Raw genomic sequence first — 22,309 nt, 5'->3', positions numbered from 1 at the left:
GATAGCACAAACAACCCCGATTTTCTCACAGAAGATACACTCATAACTATAGCATTAAAACAACAAAGCCCAGCACTTCTGTGTGAAGAAACAAGGTTATTTGTATCAGAACTTCTCAAGCAAAGGCTTTCCTCCCTTGAAAATATAGTTTCTAATATCAAGTCAGCTTATAGCAACAAAATAAAATGCTTTCGGAGCACAGAATCTAGTCTCAGGTTCCCTAAGATCATGCAGAAAAACAGTTTGTTGGCAAACAAAATAATCATAAATACAATAAACTCTTCAGTAACCTACAATCACTTTTTTGGTGGTTGGGAACCTAATTTAAGGGTCTACATTTTATAAAATTCCTACCCCCTTTTGATTGAAAAAATATAAATTTTTAATGTTAGTTTAACAACAGATGCGGTCTCTGAAACTCTACAGCCACAAAGCTGTGGGTTTATGCCTACATATGAAGATGAAGAAAGACACCAGCAATAAGTATTATAAACATTAAGTGCTTTTGCAAAAAGAGAAAGCCAAGAATTACTTCAAATCGGTAATGCTCCTAGAAAAGCTGAGTAGAATCAGAAACAAACAGCAGATATACTCAGAGGCCTGCTGCTCATGAAGGAAAAAAAAAAAGTTGAAAAAGAAAAAAAAAGGCATCCTACAAACCAGAATGCTCTAGGAAGAAGAGCAAAACCAAAACCAGACAAAACCAAGCACACCAACTAGCACCCAGCACCCCAGGGACTGCAGCAGACAAGAACCAGACACCTGGCCACAACTTCTTACCAGCAGGAGCACAGCAGCTTCACAAGTGCTATGCTTTATAAGCAGCCATCAGTAAGAGTTTTCCAAAAGCAGCCCCCCAACCTCCTCTGCAGGCCTTTGCTGAAGGGAAACCTCAATGAGAAAGCCCAGCGCTGTCCCAGTCAGGAAGCCGACCTAGGAAGGTAGGTGGGATAAAGCACAATTCATGCTACCAGTGTGCCAGATGTTACTCAGTGAAGGATCAGGTTGGACAGATTCAGTTACTACTCTTCAACGTTACAATGATCTGATCACATCCTAAGGACCTCTGCACTATTCACTCAAGCAAAAAAAGGACATGTAGAAGTAAAAGGTTGTAAATAAAGATAATCTATACAAGACCTGTAACATGCATCTTGCTTTGTTTGTGTTCTACCACTTACTTGTGGGAAGCACTCTCCCAGGGCAGAGCTAGCAGCCAGCCCAGGGAACCTGAGAGTTGCAATGATCGCAGTTCCAGTCTTCAGCTACAAGAGGACAAATCAATATAGCACCTGTTTCCCAGGATGCATCCTTCTCCCTTACAGCTGCTTTGTGAAGACTGAAACATTAAAGGCAGGCAAAAACCAACAAACAAAACAAAAACAACCTTCAAATACTCATAAAATAACAACCCTTTATAAAAAAAAAATCTGATGGCAAATACCAGACCGTAACTTTTTTTTTATTTATTATTTTTCACTCAAAAAACAGTAGGCCCTTAAATCCAAAGTTTTTGTAAGTATGGTACGTCCCTAACTTGCAATGTCAAGCCTACTGAAGTTACTGCACACTAACAACAGGCCTACTATATTCCCAAACCCAGCAACCTGACCTTTGTTCTGATTTGAGCACAGACTGCATCCTTTGGATTAAGTTTCAAGAAATACTAAATTTCTAAATAAGCCACCATCCTTCAACTAGTTACATGTGAGATGAAGCACTCAGTACCAATCAATACATGCCAACTAGAGATTTACCTTTTCCAATAGCTGGGCTGAGTCACAGTAAGAACAGCAGTTTTCCTACCAACATTACCACAAGTGCATCAATTGGAGGGAGAGCTTTCTGTGTTACCAAACTGGCCAAGAAATGACCAGTTAATATTTAGCATAACAAAATGCACCCGAAAAATGCATACTCACTGTTAAGCCACTCTCTCTCCCCCCCCCCTTAACTTCATTGGCAGCATAAGGGCATTGCTGCAATAGTTCATCAACCTAACAGCTGCTGTGTACAGTTAACAGTGGCAGGAACGCAGCACAACAAGGAGATACTATTATTTGGGTTATTTGCTTACTTTTAAATTAAAGAAAGCTTGCTCTCTTTCAATGAACCAACACCATTTATGAGTAAATACAATATCATTAAGAGTAGACTTTATACCAAGATTAAATACTCATTACATTGCACACTAGGTAACATGACTGATCCTGTGACTACCAGGCTACAACAAAAAAAACACATGTAAGTCCATGCAAACTCATTACATGGTCTTTCTTGACAGACAGCTGTGATTTGATCATCAAATTGCATGTTCTCTAACACTATTATTGCATTTGGCTTCATTTTGGTCATTTCAGTAATGAGGGAAATCACTGCAACTATTTCACATCCTCACACATCAAAAAGAAGCCCTTTCTGCAGCTTGGTGAACAATATGGCCGTGACTCTTATACCATCACTGCTTGTGTGAATTCTCTGCTACTAGCTGACAGAAGTTTAGGTTTAGACAACACGCTGTATACAGGCATAAAAAGCTATTTTTTTAATTAAGCATAAAAATGATGTCTTTTTCAGGATGGTACAAACTGTGGGGATTCCCTTAACCCATATAGACCGGTGTTATCTTTATGCATATGAACCAGAATGACCAACATACACAATTTCCTTGGGTAACTTTAAATCTTTTCCCAGTAGCTATACCAAGTTTACATCTACATTCAACAAAGCAACAAGGAAAAACACTTCACTATCAAAAACCTGCTTATATTTAGTGCACTCAAGGATAAGTGTATTCTGAGAGAAGAAAGACTTGTTTGGGTTTATTTTACCACTAATTTCTTCACACAATGAAGTTGTGTGAACACTAATTTCAGGTGAAGGAATCATGCTTTGGAGGCTCTGCCAATTTAAACCAGTCTAAAAGTCAATTAAATTGAGTGCAATCTTGTTCAGATATAACCTAATTTTATTAAATGATCTTTTCCCCAGTCTCTTAATACATAGTACAGAATATCAAAATGTAGAGCACAGAGGGAACCAGTTCAATTTGGCTTAAAATAACTATATCATCAGAGTAGTGCATTTGGCATTGAAATGATACAATAAAAAAAAAAAAAAAAAAAAAAAACACAAAACGAACACACCTTAACAGGTAGTCCTGTAACAGCTGCATCACTTCAACTTTGTTGAACACAAAACGTTGTTTTAAGCTATAAAAATGTAAAAAGAAGGTGATGATCCCAACTAGCCAAATCAACAAGGCCTGTCAGCAACTGCTCAAAGGACTTTCATTCAAACCAACCTCAGGGGAAACCGCAAAAGAAGTGGCATGGCTACTCTGCTTTTTTTCAATTTTAAGTTCTGAGATCTTTTGCAAGTTGGTAAAAAAAAGAACAACTGAAAGCGTTCCAAGTTAATAGGTGTGTGTGAGCATGCATGCGCTTTATTATTACTAAGAATTTTATTTCCTTTTCAGTTGTTTTCTCCAGAAGTGCCTTCAAAAGGCTTGAATGAAAACGTTTGTGCATTTGTAGGTTCTGCTAATGTGTGCAAGGATAGGCACAAACTATTGATTCCAACAGAAATTCCACTGACAACCAAGTGTCCATATTCAGCCTTCACTGTTATTTTAAAGTGGAAGGCATTGCCACTATTGTTTAACATCCTGTTTATTCAATTGCTGATACTCCTATTTCAATCAGTTGTTGCTCTAATAATTAACCTTACAAGGATGCTTCAAGTCATCAGTGCCTTTTCTTCTTACTAGCCATGTCACCCATTGAGATTTCAAGACTGTAGTAACTTCTTTTAGCATTCACTGGTAAACTTTCATACACATTTTCCTGGGCATATACCTTCAAGTGCTACTCATTATAGAATAGATGCTGGATTTCAGGAAAAAAAAAAAAATATATATATATATGTTGAAGTAATACACCTTTGTCCTGAATTTGTTAAATTTGTCAATAAATAAATAAATAAAAAAAAAGGATCATTTTGAATATGACAATATACCACACAGATCAAAGAAAAAAAAGAGTTCTCTCTATAAACAAGAAAAGTTGGTGACAGTAACTGTGAAATCAACTCCTCCCCCCCAACTCCTTTTCCCTGCAGAGCTTTTTTTTTTTTGTATTAAAACAAAACAACAAACCTCTGCTTGAACAAGTGCTAGATGTTGGAAGACAGTACTTTGAGGGTTCCCTCCTCTGGTTATAATTCATGTATAACTCTGCACCACATCCCTCCGCAGTTACGTTAGACAGGTTTGCAACATCAGCTTAGATTATAAATCAATGTAATAGGATTGTCACACTACACTGCTCCTCTATGTGCTCTACTTAAGCTCCTCTCCCAAAAGGAAATCACAGAATTTTCTCTGCATCTAAGTGACCCACTAAAAGCTTCTCAGGACCTGTTTCACTTTGTCTAATCAGTTCATTTATTCTGCCCTCAAGTCATCTGCCTTACACAAGTCAGGTAGCAAAGAATTTTATATAGGAGAATCACATCCAGTTGTCAAAACTCCCAAGTACCTCTTACATGTGAAAATTCTTCCATTAAAGACTTGTTTTATAATTTGAATGAAAAAATATTTAACAGCTTTTATAAAGAAAATGTATTGCGCAAACTTGTCAGTAACAGGTAAGATTCTGTGGTGGAATTCCGGAGATGCTTATTGGCCTCTTGGAGTGTTTGTCGCATGTGTTAATTCATTAATCTACACAACACGAAACAGCTTCTTCCTCTAAAATCTGGTGTACATTCATTCCCCATATGCATCTCAAAGAGAAGTTCCATGACACAATCTTCATAATTAAACTATGTGCTAGAAAGGAGGGGGGGGTCAGAATATCACTGCAAATGAGATCTTGCTTAAAGGGCCAGAGTTGTACAGCACGAACAGAAGCCTATTTTGATATACCATGCTTACATTCCACTGCCTCCGTGACTTGTCAATTTACAGCCCGCGTTACCCACTTCCAACAGAGTAAAGGCTGCACATAAAGGAAGGAAGAAAACTTGGTAGATCGTAGACGGCTCAAGCCGACGCCGATCACCGCACACAAACTTTGCGAGGCCCGTCGGCCCCCGAGGCAGACGGCAGCACAGCCGCACGACCCGAACGCCGCCGCCATGCCCCAGGGCCCGCACCCGGGGCAGGCGGCGGGCCTGCAGCCCCCAGCCCTTCGCAGCGGTGCCGGGCGGCTCCGAGGCCGGAGGGAAGGGACCGGCCGAGGAAAGCGGAACCCAGGCGACCCGGAGCGCCCCGGCCGTGCCACTCGGTCTCAAGCCGGGCGGAGCCCCCCAGGGTGACCCCGGGCCCCGCCAAGCCGCCGGCGGCCTCCTACCCTGGCCGTGCTGCGGGCGGTCGGCCCGGCTGCGGTTACCTGGTCCCCGCGGACCCCGCTGCGTGCGGCCGGGCCCCGGCGCCCATCCCCGCGCCCCGCCGAGGCGGCCCGGAGCTGCCCCGCTCCTCCGCGCCTGGCAATGGCGGCGGCCGCGCCGCCTCCCCCCAGCTCCGCGCTCACTGGCTGCGCCGCTTCATGTGACCGAGCGGGGCCCTCCCGGCGCAGCCCTTTGTGTCCGGGGCACCGGGGAGGCCGCCCGCCGGCCGGCCGGCTCGGGGCGGGGGGGGCGGCTCGGCGCCCACGGAGGCCGCGGGGCCGGCGGGGAGCACAGCGGCCGCCCCCTCCCCGCCCGCCTCTCCCCGCGCCGCTGCCCCGACCCCTCACTCACCGCGGCGCAGGCGGCAGCGGCGGCGCAGCACGTCGGAGGCGGCCGCCATGTTCCCGCTGCGGCAGGGTGGAGGAGAGCCGCCCGCCAACCGCCGCGCGGCCCCGCTCCGCCCGCGCCCCCCCCCCCCACGCTGGCCGGGGGGGGGCGAGAGGAGGGGGAGGGCGGGAGGGGCGGGGGAGGGGGCGTAGGAAAGAAGCCTAGCGGGAACTCACGGGCTCGCCGGGCTGTGCGTCACGCCGGGGTTACGTCCTGCGCGCGCCGTCATGACGTCATCGCGCAAGCTTCCCGACCTCCCCCCCCGCGCACACACACACACGCGCGCGCGCGCGCACCCACCGAGCCGCACACGCGTCCGGAGGGTGGGGGGGCGCAGCGCGCATGCGTGCGGTGTTCCCGCGCCGCCGCTGCCCAACCCCCTCCCGCGGCCGGGCGGGGGGCGGCAGGGAACGCGCGGCCCTTCCCGCCCCGTTAGCGCCGCTCCCTCGACGCCGCTGGGGCCGCGCGCGTTGGCCCCGCGGGGCTGGTGCCGGCAGCGCCGTGCGAGCAGTTGGGGGCTGCCCCCGCAGGCACTCAAAGAGCCCTCCCCGAAAGGGGAGTACAGCGCGCCCCGGCGCAGCCGCCCCTTACCTGCGTCAGGCTTACCAGGCTCGGGAGGTCGGAGCGTGTGCTGCCTCGCGGTGCCTTTCCCACAGAAAGCAGAAAAGTAGGTCAAACGCTGAGGGAGCCGCACAAAGGAGGCAGAGTCCTGCAACAAGCAGCGTCTGGCAAAAGATGTGACAGGGCAGCGTGAGGCGGGAGCATGAAACCCGAACGAAGCAGCAACGCGAGGGGAGAGGAGAGCCACGGGGCAGTCTGTCCTTCCCGAGGGAACAAGTAGGACAGGACCCTAAGAAAGCAGCACTTGGTGCCAATTTTCCTTCAGATTGATGGTTCTGCTGGCAAACCCCGACTCAAAAGGGCAGGGCTTCAAGCGAGACAAGTAAATTGGTGAATTAGAGACTGCTTCGATAAATTTGTAAATTAGACTTTTCCTGCAGATTTGCTAGGCCCAAAAGATTTCACACTAGAGTGAGGAGTTGATAAGGCAACTTCAGAGGCGTGAGCGGCTGTTGCTGAGAGCTCATGAAGACTTGAGAAGAGGAAAAGGAAACACATAGCACATATAATTCAAAGGGGAGCATAGGTAGAGCCAGGAACTGCCAATCATTCCAGCCTCCATTCCCAGGAAAGTACTGTAGGAATAGAAATGTTGGTTTTGCAGAGTAACATTGTTTAGAAGGAAGGAATGTGGTACTGAGATATGCTTACAGTGATAAGAAAGCTTAAGCAGGTGACCTTGTAAAATGCAGACAACCAGACTCCTTAGGACAATTAGGTGAAAATCACAGTATTAAGTCAAGACAGATAAGTGAAGAAACATTACCACTTCAAACAGTAAAAATGGCAAAAGGAAACTGAAATTTGACAGGCCAGCTACTGAAGGCCATGCATTGTTTGTGAAGCATCAGATAGATTGTGAACCTGGATTACCCACTCAGTGGGGAAACAGGGGAGGGTCCTGTCATCAAAAAGTATATAAACTGTGTTTTGGAACTAGCAGATGCGCTCTCCTGCTTGCAGGGCACCCGCCATTGCAATCGCAAATAAATTACTACTTCACTGGGATCCTCGCCTGAGCCTAAGTTATTGGCTACGGAGTGTTTCTCACATTTACTGAAGCAAATAATCACACATCTTTAAGTATATGGTAGCTAATGAAGTGGTAAGTTACAGCCAACGTGGATTTGCCAATAAAATATCAAGCCAAACTCTGAAATGACTGCAGTGGTGCAAAACTGCTCAAAAAGCAATGCTTTACTTTGAAAAATAGCAGAATATAGCAAATATGGTTCCTTAGGCCTGGATATGTCCTGGGTCTGGTACCAAGTCTCTAATTACATGAATGATGGGGCACAGTTTACATTGATTGGATTTGTTGGCAATACCAAACTGGGGCAGCTGGAGGAGAACCGAATAGCAGGGCAAAAATAGAACTCAAAATGTTCTTGATAAACTGATTGCAGAAATAGGATGCAATTTAATAAATGCACATGCCAGTTTCTACATTTAAGTAGGAAGATAACTGCACAATTACAAGACTAGGAATAGATAAATAAATACCAGGTCTTTAGAACAGGGACTGGGGATCACAGTAGATCACAAACTGAATGTGTGTCAACAATGTCACGCTGTTGTGAAAAAAGCCACAGTACAGGGAGATGTGTAAACAGAACTGTTATATCTAGGATGTACGAAGAATTTATCCTCATATTTAACACTGGTAAAGCCTTGCCTGGAATACTGTGTTCAGTATTAGTGCTTTGCCTTTCAAGAAAAATGTGTCTTTTAAAATAGACCAATAGAAGAGAGTCAATGAAATAAACAAACAAAAACAACAACAACAAAACAGGAATTTCAAAAGATGTGACACTAACTGAAAATAGGAATGATTAAGATTTCCTAGTCTAGAGGAGAGAGGACCATAGGAAGAAAAATACATTGTTCACTAAATCCACCCAGGAGAAGACAAAAAGTAGCAGTTTCAAACTGTACTGAAAGAAATTTAGGTTAGACATTAGGAAAAGTTTTACTATGGTATGAATAAATAAAACTGCTGTATATTCTCTGGAGGGTTCTGGAAACTTCATTCCCATTTTTTAAGGCTGAGTTAAAAGATCAGAAGCATTGGACTCTGCTGTGAAGTAATGAAGACACACCAGGCAGGCAGTCAAATTTTTTTTCAGTATCATTTTCCATAACAGCAATTACTATCCAGGTATCTGTTCTGATCTTTTTTTTTTTTTTTTTCTTTTTTTTTTTTTTTTAATAGAAATCCCAGAGACATTTAAAATTTAATGTGTTGGTGTGATCTTATGCGCAGGTGTAGATATCCCCTTTGGGAGTCTTTGTCATATTGAATTCTGTGTGGCAACATATGTCACATGCTCAGATATTTTGCTAATTTACAAACTTTATATAATGCTACAAATCCCACATTTACAAATAATGTGTTTTTTAGTACTCATGTAACTAGTGTGAATTAAGACTTTTGCCCTTGCTTTCTCTCTCTCTTCCCCCCTCCCCATAGTAACAGATGGTTCTTTCCCCAGAATCCGTTAAACTTCGGGGTTTCTCCAGAGCTTGCCAGTTAGAAGGCAGCATGAACAGTTTATATTATGGGACTGGGACCTACCAAACTCATCTCATTAGTAATGATTCAAAGGCCATTAAATAGGACAATTTTTAATCTCCACTGAGTTCGACTGAATTCAAACTGATAGCCCACAGGCAAAAGGCTATGAATTTCATTAACAGTACCCTGAAGCACTTAGTCCCCTAATGAGTGCTAATGTTACTCTTCTGAGAATTAAGCTTGTTTTCTGAAAAGATACATTTATGAAATCAAGTTCTGATATTTTGGAGCTTGTATGTATGGTTTTCCTCTGCTCTTAAACAAAAGAAACATTATCATCTCACACAATCAACAGATTTCTTCTAAGAGTCTTGGTAATATGTTCTCCAGGCTAACAAAAATGCAAACAAAAACATGGAAAAGCAAATATTAATACTACCTCTCCATTTCATGCTAAAAATATATACATATATATTTTAATACCAATTATTTTAATGTAATCACACTCACTTATATTTTTAAGCAGTAGTAATTCCTCCTTCAATTCTGTGACAAATAATTGAAAGAAAATACCAAATTCTATGAAAGTAGTAACATACAGAAGAAGATGCAGTGTTGTACTATAACAAGTAAAATGGATAGCGTAAGGAAAGCTGAACTTTAATTCTACTGCTGCCAAATCTCCCAATTTTATTAAGGGCTTAAAGATACTTAGCATTTTATTTAGTACCTCAACTTATTACTTGACCTAAAATTCCCAGTTCTATAAACAGGACTGAACTCTATAAAAATACATGTGATTCACACATTGTGGATACAGATTCAGTGTGAATTCATGGAGGCCATAACTGCAACATTTCATCAAAATGGCAGTGTGCTAAAATGATTAAGACTATGTCCAGTCATGTCACAACCCTTGTTTTGATTTCTGATTATGCCAGCTTTGACGCGTACACTTTAATATGTGAAAAGTGGTAGATTATCTTAAACATTGCATGCTAGGTTAAAACAAGTTGAGAAATATATAACAAAAAAAATCAGTCTAATTTTGGGTGACAGAAAAAGGCTCCATTGAGGCCCTCCAAGATCAGTGAAAGAATGTGCACAACAAATAAAGGACCGTAAAATATAACTTGAAATTTAAGAACCATACTGCACAGTTGGCTTTTTATTTCCATGAATTCTGTCTGTGAACCTGTATTATTCCTCCACTGATGCAGACAAGGCCTAATAACGTTTAAAACAGCAACTGAAAACCTCTTGAGAAAAGGTTGCTACCTAGTTCTGCTTGGTCTTCAAAATGGTTTTATAAAGCTTATACCAAAGCAGGCTCTTTCATGTTAGCAGCAAAATATGATTAATTGAAACCAATTTGGAAACTGTTTTTTCATATAAACATTTTTGTAGATGATACTACAGAGGGAGAGTTGGAGCAGGTCTAAACTGAAGCATTTTGAATGAAAGATCGCAAATGCCTCCTTGCAACACACACAGCAAAATCCCAAATGCCTGGAGGGAAAAACTTTTTAATGATAATTTCTTACATTTATATAGCACCTTTTATTCCCTGGGACCCCAAGCACTTCATTAACTCTATGCAAAAAAGTAAAAAGATTCACCACGGAAATGTAGCCACTATATGCATCACTCTGAAAATTTCATTTTCAGTTGAAACATTTCTTTCAATATCAAAATACTGTCGTTATCCTGTACATAAGAACAAAAACAAAATCAGAGAAAATATTAGATTACATAGTTTTGAGACATAGAACAATTTAAGCCTGTATGATTTGCAAATAACAATGCACTTATGTAATGGATACATTGCGTTAATCCCATTTCCCCTCTCCATTTCTACTTCTATCTCATCTTCATACTGTCACCTTTAGTAGGAAATGTTGTCTTCTGTAACATTCCAAAATGGGAATGACCCTTGATGTCAGAATTTCAGACAAAAATTGGGTTTATAGGAAAAAGTAGCATCTTTTATTAAATTCACTACTGTGAAGTGAAAAAGTAGAAGAGTTTTGGAGTACTTGAGACCTAATGCCTTTTTTTTTTTTTTTTATAGCTAAGATGGATGTTTTAAAAAAGCATGCTACCTCTACTTATAAGGTTTTTCTTGTCATCATTTGTAGACCCTTAGAATCACAAAAACAAGCCCCCAGAAACATCATGTGAAAGATCTGTGTGTTACTGCTCACCTCACCACAGAGTTTTTCTTTTCATCCTACAGAGATGTTTCCAATTTCTTGGCCTTTCTTACAACGATACCATTTCACCAATATCAACAAATTTAGGAACTCAATATACTGGTCATTTTTACAGAGTAATTAGCATATTTCTACTGAAATTTTGAAGAACTAAAAGCAGAATTAATTACAGCAGTTTGGTTTACCTCAACACTGTAAAAATTGAAAGGGGAAAAATGACAACTTTTGTTTTTTGTTTGAGCTGTTGATTCATGTTCCGTTGGCTTGCTTGTTACACAGGCTCTTTTGAAATACAGTTGTCAAAGAGGACTGTCTAGTCTTTTTCAGACGGAAACAAATCTATTTTATTCAGAATATAAATTTATTCTCTGCTATTAATCAAGATATTTTAATATTTTTTTTTTTTTGTCAGTATCAATTAAACTTTTAAAATTACCTGTAAAACAGTAAGAGGGCAGTAAGAATGTATAGGTGAAGTTATATGTCACTACAGCCTTTGACTCTCCGAACAGTAATTCCAAGATAAGGTTAGTCCTGAAGTACAATACTCTGCAACAGAAGGATATTTGGAAACGCTTTCTGGGGAAGTAGTTTTACTTGCCACTATGAATTGCCTTTAGAACCATCATACTGTTTTAAATCTCTCACCTAGGAAAATATTTTCAAGTTAAATTAATACAGACAACTGCCACTTTGTTTTCATTTTTCTAGGTTTCTGTCCATGGGCAGTAGCTGGAAAATACAGTATCTGTTGCTCAGACCTGCTCCTGTTGGCTAAGACTATTCCAGCAATTACAGAACAGCTTCTGTCACAAGGACACCAGCTATGTATCCAGCCTCCCACAGTTGCCTCCTCTTTTGAGTCTTGCCAGTAAGAAGTGTTATTGTCATCTCTCACTGATCAGAGAGGAGCAGCTGCTGGGACAACACTGTCTGCCTGGCACACAAGGCTCCATTCTTCCCTGCTCCTCAGGTACCACTGTAATAAACATTATTAATTAGAAAATCCTAGATTAATTATCAATAGACCAAATTAACCATGGTTTTTATGCTTATTTACTTTTATCTTGCGTTATTCTAATCCATCACACATTAAAAAGGAGATAGTTAATCCTACATCTTTGTTCCCTTCAGGAGGAGCTGACACCTCTTTTCTCATGTCTGAGTTACTGAGCTCAAGTCTCATACAATTCAAAGATCACAAGAAGGTAGATTAGAGCAGGAAAATACCACCATATATTATAGCACTCACCTTCTTGAAAACAACAATGTATTGCCTTGGAGGGTTGCCATTTGCATCATGCAGGAAGTATTAATATAAGAAAATATGCTATGAGCAACAAAACTAACAGATTTCTTCCTGAGTCTGCTGACTGAATTATAATTTAGTGAGAGAGGAAGAAAGCTGCAGCAGCAAACTGGCCTTCAGCAGATGATGGAAAGGACCGAGATATAATAGGTATAAATAATCATAGTTTTGCTTAACCCAGTCTGATGATTCAGTTCACATTATACTCCTGAAATAGCTCACAGAGAAGACAGAGTAATTTCAAGTTCTCTCTCTCAATTGTCACACCAGTAACCTTAACATACCCCTGCAGAGGAAGGGGCATTAGAGTCCAGCTCCTATCACTACCAACCTGATCTTCAACATGACCACCCTATGCTAACAAAGAATTGCCTATGAGAATGAAATTGCACTGGGCCTGTAGGGTGACATGTTCTGGTCTTCCAGTTGTGTCACGCCCCACCTCTGGGACTGGCATTAGGGGCACACCTATGACTAGGACACATACTGGAGTCCTGAGCAATTTTAATGTGGGGAGTTAGTAACGATGACCCTTTTAGCCATGCTTCATCTCCAAATTTGTATTTGTGACTTCTACATATTCCAGTGAAGGACCCAGGTTGCACCACACAGGGAAAGCCGCTTCCCTCAGCTGACCACTATTTCAACACCCCTACAAGGGGATAAAAGTTTTTGCAGCCAACCCCCACCATTTCTGTACTTCAAGGTCACCTGGCCATACAGAAGTAAGGACAATGGTCCAAGTGAAGACATTTTTAACAGAAAATGTAGCCTTTAGAAGGAAGTGCTCTATGTTGAAAAATGAAAAAGAACAGGATCTCTCAGTTGTGGTTGGCATTGCCAGGGTGTCACTACATACTAGGCAGGATTTCAAACCGCCTTCTTTTCCCCACAGCTTTCTATTGTTCTGCCCTGCAGCTCCTGCATAGTAATTGTGAATTCTTGCATTAAGTCAGATGGACATACACCCTCTTGTCCTTATGCTTGACACAAACATTCACGTCAATCTTTGTTATCATCCGTTTGTAGAGCTCCAGAGGTTTATGCATGGGAAGACATAATAACATTACTTAAAGGAGAAGTAAAGAAACAAAAAAGCACTTTATTACTCTTAATGTAAAAGTACCAATGAGCTTATTTTGTCTTTAGATAAGATCACAGCAGCAGAAAGTGTGTTTGATATGCCATACCTTCTGTTTGTTTCTTAATTGTAAGGAGTTTGGTTTTGATCAAGACAATGAATTATGAATATAGCTGAGTTTTCTAACATCAGAGATAAAGCTTAAAAAAACTACAAAAGCTTTTTTAGAGTATAGTGTACTGTATAGGTACGTGTATATCTTCAGGGCATGAAAACAGACATCTTTGCAATTGAATCTTGAAAAGGAGGGAAAAATATATGAAACTGTGATAGTTTCTGACAGGCTTAGAGTTAACATCCAATTTTGAAAAATTATTTATCAGATTTTGTGGTTGCACAGTATCAGTATATAGCATGGTAGGTTTGTATATCTCATATCTCATTTTGACCACTGGAATATAAAGTCTCCTCTTGTAGAATAAAATTAATGTCAAAAAAGAAAAGAGCAAGTTAAAACCTAGGGTTATTACTATGAGAGATTTGTTACTCAGGAACTTTTTTTCTTTCCAATCTCCCTGCCAGTCCCTCGCTATACAAAGAAAGGAGAAACATCTCCTTGTTTCTCAGCTCGGCTACATCCTTTACCCCTCATCTGCCAGAAAGTATCTTCAGTGCAATGATCAAAGCTATATTAAAACTTTTGCTTCTCTCTTGTTCATCCAGTATTTCCAGATCATATCCTGCATGTACTCTCAGATGAATTATTTGTTCAGCAGTTCACTTGCTATTATCCCTTTCGAGAAATATTATCTTAGGTATGGGATTTGCAGGCAGATCTTATAGTATAATATTGCTGCTTTTAGTATGAAGCTCATAGGAACATAAAACTTCTAATTATAAGCTCAGTGAAATAGCTGCAAAGACTTTAATGAACTTTCAGAAAGGCTCAAAGAAAGAAAATTCCAATATTAATTTCCTAGTAATAGAAATCTACATATTTAAAATAACTGTAAAATAATTATTTTGGTATCTTGGAATGCAACCTGAGTAGAGGTTTCTCAAACAAAAGAATGAAGAAACTTAGAGGAACAGTCATGCTCACTTTTAAAATTTGTCCCAGTTTCACATTACTTGGCTTTGGATTCCAATGATGTGTTCAAAGCTCAGTGTGCGGAAATGAGCTCAGGTAAGGCTTTGGAAGTGTATTTTTAGCTAGAGCATGCAGACAATTCATAGAGTGAAAATGTGCTACCTGTAACAGCAGAATAGTCAGTAGAGTAGTTCCATTTGGGGAATTGCAGCAAAAGAAGCTATGTCTGAATGTTGTCAGGAATCTCTGAAATCATATTAAAATTAAAATCTCTGAAAGTATGTTAAAATTCCTCCGTAAGAATTTATATGTGAATGATCATTCAAATATACCTTCAGCTTTGAGTGGCAATGTTCATATTCTGCTTTAAAACAGAATTGTTTTTACTTGCTCTACTCAAGGGAATCTAATTTTGAATCATTACAAGAGCCAATGAGGTAACAGCAATTTAAAATTTCATGTAGACATCTTAACCAGCAGGTCCTTTAAGCCAATCAGTGTAAGAGTGAGAGTATTTTAAAAGTATCCCATTTATGAGTAAGCGATAACCATGTCTTTGTCACATTCTACCAATTACACATTCTAAAAGAGGTTGGTGTCATCACATTTCTGATAGTACATTAGGAAGCACAGCTTTTCACAGTGGCACATGCTGGGGAAAACAGTGTTTATTAGGATTATTTTAAGACAATGGGTACTCACTAAGCATGAATTGTATATGATCACTTTCATCATTCACATTACAGTTTATCTTATCCCTTATAAAGAGATTGAGATCATACTGAGAGCTCATTTTAGTCTTAGATACTGGCTGGCAGGAGCTAACTGAATTCAACTCTCAAGCCTGAGGAAGGCAAGCAGTAGCCTACAGCACACAGCACTCCCAATCTGCAGCAGGACAGCGCAAAGGGCAGTTGTGGCCAGCAAGGGTTTTGGGGAATGCTGACTGCCTGTCCTTTTAGAAGTTTCATCTGGTAGGCTGAGGAAAACTAGTAATGCCTAACAAAGTTTGCACTGATCAAGCAGCTCTCCAGCGGGCTGTGAACACCATCTGAGAGGACAGTGCTTTTGTTGCTTAGGGCCCACCAACAGATGACAGTGGTTCTCCACAGAAGTTCAGGAGGCTGATCCCAGATGCTAGCAAGAGGGAAGGGCTGGAAATGGCGGTGAACCTCCAACGCACGGAGCCACCATTTCTAAGCCCAGGCACCTAGGAAAATTGGAATTTTCTTTCATTGAAAGAAAGAAAATATATATATATATATTTTTTTTTTCTTGTTGAAAGCTCAGGAACTTTTATGTTCCTCCTGCTGAAAAGGGTCACTGTAAGTACAGCTTGGGCAGAACAGCCAGTTAAAGAGTCCTTGAATGCAGAGGAGATGGGAGTCAAGGCAGCAACACGGGGGCTGCCCCTACATACCATGAGAGGGCTCTAGCTCTTTGTCACATCTGCATGGCACAGCAAGTGAGGCACATCTGCCCCACAATGCTAACAGAATTCCATGTAAGGCCACTTGAGTACTCACATGATATTAGCAGATTTCCACCACATAAAACCCACAACCTACACATTCCCTACCTTTATATATATAAAAAAACCCCTCACAGATCACCATCCTTCTGGTCTCACTGCAGCAACCCATTGTGAAGAGCTGCCATTCCTGAGGCTGGGGAATGCTGGGCAAGAGCGTAGGAGGCCCTACAAAGGCAGGGAGAGAAGTAAAGCCCCTGCACCAACACAAAGCTAGTCAGCATCGACATATCATGCTGTGTAAAATAACCCCCACAGTTAGCAAAAGCACTAAGAATGCCTCAGGTGCTGCTCCCTCACACACCAAGAGCATGCCTGCACTGCCACAGGCTGTCCTCGCTGAAATCACATTTGGCCCTACACACACATCACCAGTACCTTCTGGGACAGCACAGAGGTCACTTCAAAGTGAGCAGCTGCAGGAACACCGAGTATTTTCTAGTATTTCTCCTCAGCCCAGCACTGATGCTGAGGGCAGTCACAGGTGTGGGGAAGGGCATGAGAAGAGGTGGTTCTGGATAGGGAAATGGTGAACCAAGCCCAGCTTGCTGGCTGGGAGAGCAGGGCTCCTGCTCAAACAATCACCAGGAGTACTTGGTTTGCCTGTTAGTCCAGTCTTTGCATGCAGGCAGCATCTGACATATTTGAGGATATGCCACATGAGCTTGTTGAGTCTGTACCTGTGGAGAGATAAGCAGAGCCTGAAGACCATATTCCTACCTATGCTTCACCCTCCCTGGGATAGCCAGCACCTCTGTGGCCTCTCAGTAAATTCTCGGACAACCTACTCAGGCCTTACCTACGCTTCAGAAACAGACTCTGTAGTGCCCTCCTTTTTGCAGACAATGCAGAGAAAGGGGTCACGCTTCCTTCTGGGAAAGAACGTTGTTGCTCCTCTTCTGGGTTAATAGAAGCAAGAAAAGCTCATCTTGTAGCTGTGGCTTCCTAAGTGTGAGGGAAGACTGTCTATGAGGTGGCCAAAGTGCTTGCAGGTGGTAGCCCAGGGCCAGGTGGAGAAGGCTGGGTGGGGGAGGCACAGAGGACATGTCACTGCAGACAAGAGGGCTGCATGGGCAGATGGTGCTAAGCAGGTCTGAGCAGGTAGGGCATGCTTGCAGGTGCAGAGCTGCAGTACAGGTGCCAGGCCATATGGCTCTGTTGAACACATATGAGGGTGCTCCAGGGAGAAGCACTGAGGAGTGGCAGTAGTCCAGACCATACCTGGGAGATAGGGGGGCAACAGAGAAGGTTTCTGAAGAATGTCCCCCCAACATCCTAGCTGGGACAGTCTCAGGGAGCCCCAGAAGGCATACAATGGACAGGCAATAAAGCCTTAATGGCAGCACAGGAGCACTTCTACTGGGCAGAAGGTCGTAGCTGGCTAGCTGGCCTCCCTGTGCCTGCCAGTTCTTCTGCTCCAAGTCGGATGAGGACACTTCACTTGCAGGGCAGCTGAATGAACAAATTCCATTTCCCAGTAGGAACAGGAAAATTAAACAGCTTGAGGAGTTCCCACTGCTTATTTGGAAATGTCTTGTGAGTGATTAACTCACATCCTAACCATGTGAGCCTTTCTTCCAAAGGTCATACAATTTTCAAAAGCATGCCTTTGATGAAGTGAGTGAAAAAAATCTCAAATCCCATATTAATTTAGAAATTACAATTATTTTATTTTTTTTTTACAATGGGCTAAGAAGAAACTATATAAGTAGGAACTATCATGAAAGAGCTTGTAGAAAGAATCCAATTCATTTATTTATTTATTTTACTTCAATGGAACTACATGTGTACAGGGGCTCATTTTGTCCAGATTTAATCCTTCTCTTTTGGGCCTGGGAGACTTGCAGAAGAAGAGCCTGGACCTCTTTTCACTTTGTTTTACAGGAATATTATTTTGATTATCATTCTACTACTATTTAAAAACCCTAGAAGTTCCTGAAGCTGTTTGGTCATATAATAACAGACAGGCTCTAATTTCTCATGCATGGTACCCAGCATGGTGCATCAGAGAAAAGGCCCCAAACCTGCTCCTGAATTCTAATAAGTGTGTGTGTCACTTTGTAGGAGATCAGACTCCTGTTCAAATTCTGCGAAGTCTACAGAACAACAGTTGCCAAATGACAAAACCTATCAGAAGAAAGAGAGTAAAAAGGCATGTCTTTGTTTCAGAACTTCACGGCTTCAGTACTGGCAAGAGAAATGACAACGTTTCCAAAATAAAGCCAGTTATCCACTGTAACTGCTATTAAATATAAACAAGGACATAAAAATAGAGATGTTGGAAGCCAGGATAAGAACATTTGAAACAGTAGCTATGTATACAATGACAGTTTTGTTAGCATTGCCTGCTCCTGGGGCTGTGCAGCACCACCAGCTGTGACCGCACAGGGAACAGAGGCAGGAACCTCTAGGGCCTCCAGCACCCAACCAGCCAGGGGCAGCCCCAGGTCAGGTGGTTGTGCAGTGATGCTGCAGCCTGGTGGAAGCAGTAGCAGGACTGCAAAGATACGCATCTTGCTCCCCTTCACTGTTGTGCAGGAGACATGCTATGCAAGGAAGCAGCAAGACTGCTTTCGCTTCCATTTGCCCCAGTAACTCCCCTCATCTTATCTGATGCAAGCAAGCTAAATTCACAACAGCAGCCCAGTTGTTTTAAATGCTCACAACCAGAGAAGAATGGATTAGATCTATTATGTTGCTGTGGCGGTAAGACAATACATGCTAGCATCCTAAACCAGATAAAATAACTTGGAAGATAATATAAAAGTGAGAACTTAATGGGCATCAGTTAGTCTCTTAAAAATATCACTATTTTCCTTGCATAGAGACAGCTGTTGAATAAATGCACTGCTCAGCACTGATCATCCATGTGACATGGTAGATGAACATGGCATTTTCCTAAGTAAGAATTATGCTATTGCTTGTACACAAAATTGCATCCATTTAATTTAATGAGTAAAGAAATGGATGTAGCACAGCCAATACACAGACAAAATTCAGGGGGTAAAATAACATTACATGCATCTAGCCAAGACTTACAATTTTAGCAGCCTTGTGTTCAGTCCAAGCACAACATAAAATGATTGAGCTCCTAGATGTGAGGAAGAAGTGAAAGAAGACTGATCCACAACCTGTGGAGTCCGTGCTGGTCTTTCGGAGCTGTGAAAAGAAGACAAAAAGGATTGTTCATCTGCAGAATTGCACTTAACTGCTATGTGAGATGTAGTCATTATTGGACTACTCCATGTGAGACGTGGTCATTATTGGACTACTCCTGGTGTTTCAGTTAAACAAAAGAAATATGCTAAAGTATTTAACAGATGTCATTAAACTACTGTGGTGTTGAACACATATTGCACTTAAAAATAATGAATGGAGGTAGTCCAGACCATACCTGAGAGGTAGGGGGGCAACTCATTATTTGGGTTGACAATTCATTATTTAAGGTTTTATGGTAATACCTCCATGGTAAATATTTCTACAAATTCTGATGTCAGGAGTAGGGAGAAGAAGTCTGCACATTGCAAACGTCCACAAAACCAAAGAGTTGTCAAAACAAAATGAGCTATAAAAGTAATATTATTAAGGCGACGTCACTCTCATTAAACACCTAATGATGCCACAGGCACATTAGTAGGGAAGTGCTCACGAGGATCACAAAGAATTAGGAGAAAATAAATAAATAAATAAAAATCCTACCCCTAAAACCGCTTGCCAAGCTGTTTGTTAATTCTGCTGCAGGCAGTTTCTTGAAAAAGATGGATACGTGAGTGGAAACAGTCAGTGGCTATTAGATGCTGATGATGGAGAGGGCAAACAGAACAATTTATGCTAGAGATTAAGGGCTGCATTTTGCTTTCAGTTATGTCTCACGTCTCAACATTTCATAGTGTTTAAATTAGTGTTTAAATGAATTTGTTACATAAGGCATTTATTCTGTCTACGCTGCTCAGCAGCCATATTCTGCTTTCTGGTATGGACTGTCTTGGGAAAGTTGCCAAGCTGTGACAGAGCAGTGCATAAAAGGAAATCATGCTCATGTGCTGGGGGTGGGGAAAGCTGCAGGTGAACAGATCCAGTGCAGCAATGTATATACAGGCTCCTGTCTCAAAAACTCAGGGTTTAAATGAAATGGGAGCCAGTACACTTTTACAAAAAAATGCACAGGGCACTAGATGCACTAGAGACCCCAAACCATCTCATTCATTTGCTCCAGGGAATGTATGAGCACAGTGCAATAGGATTGCTCAGGGCTGCACAGGCTGCCACCTTAGCAGATCAGAAGAACAAACAAGTATTTCCTCTTAAAATGCTGGAAAAGCCCCATGCAGCTTTGGAGGCCATTCCTGACAGATGCTGAACATCTCCTTTACACTTGCAATGGATCTGGAGCTTTTAATTAAAGACAGAGAGAAATGAGGGTGGACCCAGACTCTTATGGGAGTAAGCTACCACCTACCTGCCAGGACCTGCCCAAAAGACCAGGCTCTTCCTACAGAATTCGGTGAATGCCCTCATTGTTTCTAATATTCATTATTCTATTTATTAATATCCAAGCTCTAAGGTAGTTGTTGCCGTTTCATCTCTAGACCTCAAAGTGCTTTACAAAGGAGATTATTATCAACAAAGGCACACAGACATCTACATTTGGGCTTTGGCACATAAAGAGCATCTCAGTTCACCAACACAGTAGATTTGCCAATTGAATCATAGAATCATAGAATATCCCAAGTTGGAAGGGACCCACAAGGATCATCGAGTCCAACTCCTGGCACCACACAGGTCAACCCAAAAATTCAGACCATGTGACTATGTGCACAGTCCGAACAATTCTTAAACTCCAACACGTTTGAGCTTTACTCTAGCCACCTGCCCTGGAAACAACCTCCAGATCTTAAGGGGGGTCGGGGGAGCCTTTTCAGCGGAAGTTCAGTGACACCAACATATACAGAGCATTAGGCAGTCCTGCACAACACACCTGGCTGAAAGGGCTCTCAAGGAGACTCTCATCTTGAAGTCTACAAGATGAACACTGGGGCAACCTCTGGGCACTGCTATATCAGACCAGGATTTGTCACCACGAGCTATATCTGTTGATTAAAGCAGCTAGCACTTTTAACTGCTCCATACCTGAAGACAAGATTTACCATCCTTTTGCCATCTTCAATTGTTATAGTAAAAGACAGGTGAGAAAATGTGCTTGGGCTGACAATTTTTTGGCAGTTTTGCACTGCACACAGACTAGGATTTTTCATCTTAATGACCTGCAGCTGAAACAGATGTTTTGCTTTAGTGTTTTAAAAGCACTTCACAGAACTTAACACTAATTTATTCTTTCACAGTGCAGAAAAAAAAGATGTTTGATATCGTTACTCACATAACAGAACAATGTGAAAAATAGAAACAGATGTTTCTCGTTTAAGCATGAATAAGAAGGAAGTGAAAGAAAAAAGATGATACAGAGGTAATGATTAAGAGAAATGTGAGGGCTTGGTTAATTCAAGACAATTTCTTATGGATCTCCAGTCAGTCCTGAAAGATCTTTCTAACAACTTGGTCCCTGATTCAGAAAGCACGTGAAAGTGCTTAACTCCAGCTGTCGATGTTGTCTCACTCGCTTCATTGATAGTATTTTTAAAGCTGAATAGCCAAATGAATGTTTTATAGTTAGCAGTTGAGGATGGAGGGATCAACAGCGTTGTTCCTGTAGATAGTAAAGCACTGACTCTTCATAAACTACAGACACCAAAATTTGAATATCAGCACAGAAATAAAGTCAAACTGAAAATACTTTGCTTCTTGAAACCAGAAAGGTTTGTTTTTACTGCAGCACAGACAATGCATCATGAGACCCTGCAGCAGCAAGCAGGGCCCCGTTACATGCTCCCTGCCAAGAGACCCAAATCCCCCAGGGCGGTGGTGCCCAGCAGCTGGGCCCTGCTCCTCTGGCACTAGCCTCTCACCTCCTCCTGTCCCCAGCAGGAGAGCTCCTACTCCAGCTGCAGGGCCCCTCCGAGTAGACACCTTTAGGAGACCTCCATTGACTCCGCGTTCACTGCAGAAAAGCAACCCCTTCCCAGTCCTGATTGTTTTGTGTCCGGCAGGATTCAGTTGCAGTCTGAAGAACACACCTTTCAATGTTGGTGCGACTTTTTGTCTAAAATTCCTATG

The 22,309-nt window shown here is 42.0% G+C and overlaps 1 protein-coding gene across 11 annotated transcripts in view; it reads right to left on the bottom strand.

The window, feature by feature from the left end:
- Positions 1–6,007, bottom strand: part of ZNF644 (zinc finger protein 644) — a gene marked incomplete at its 5' end in the record, with an annotated part of 52,402 nt that extends 46,395 nt beyond the window's left edge. For 7 of the 11 annotated variants that reach the window (XR_014618697.1, XM_084291591.1, XM_084291587.1 and 4 more), the window contains one exon: positions 5,743–5,883. Coding sequence is in view for 1 of the 11 variants with exons in the window: in XM_084291589.1 (XP_084147715.1) it covers positions 5,955–6,007 (53 nt within the window). Of the gene's footprint in view, positions 1–5,393; positions 5,484–5,742; positions 5,884–5,954 lie in introns of those variants that run through there. The other 4 variants (XM_084291589.1, XM_084291593.1, XM_084291592.1 and 1 more) reach the window with 4 other exon arrangements.
- Positions 6,008–22,309: the final 16,302 nt, after the last annotated feature.

This window comes from Netta rufina, assembly GCF_964035555.1.
Source record: "Netta rufina genome assembly, chromosome: 8".
Classification (NCBI taxonomy): domain Eukaryota; kingdom Metazoa; phylum Chordata; class Aves; order Anseriformes; family Anatidae; genus Netta; species Netta rufina.
Note: the sequence above shows the minus strand (reverse complement) of the source record. Positions and strands in the feature narration are given on the sequence as shown.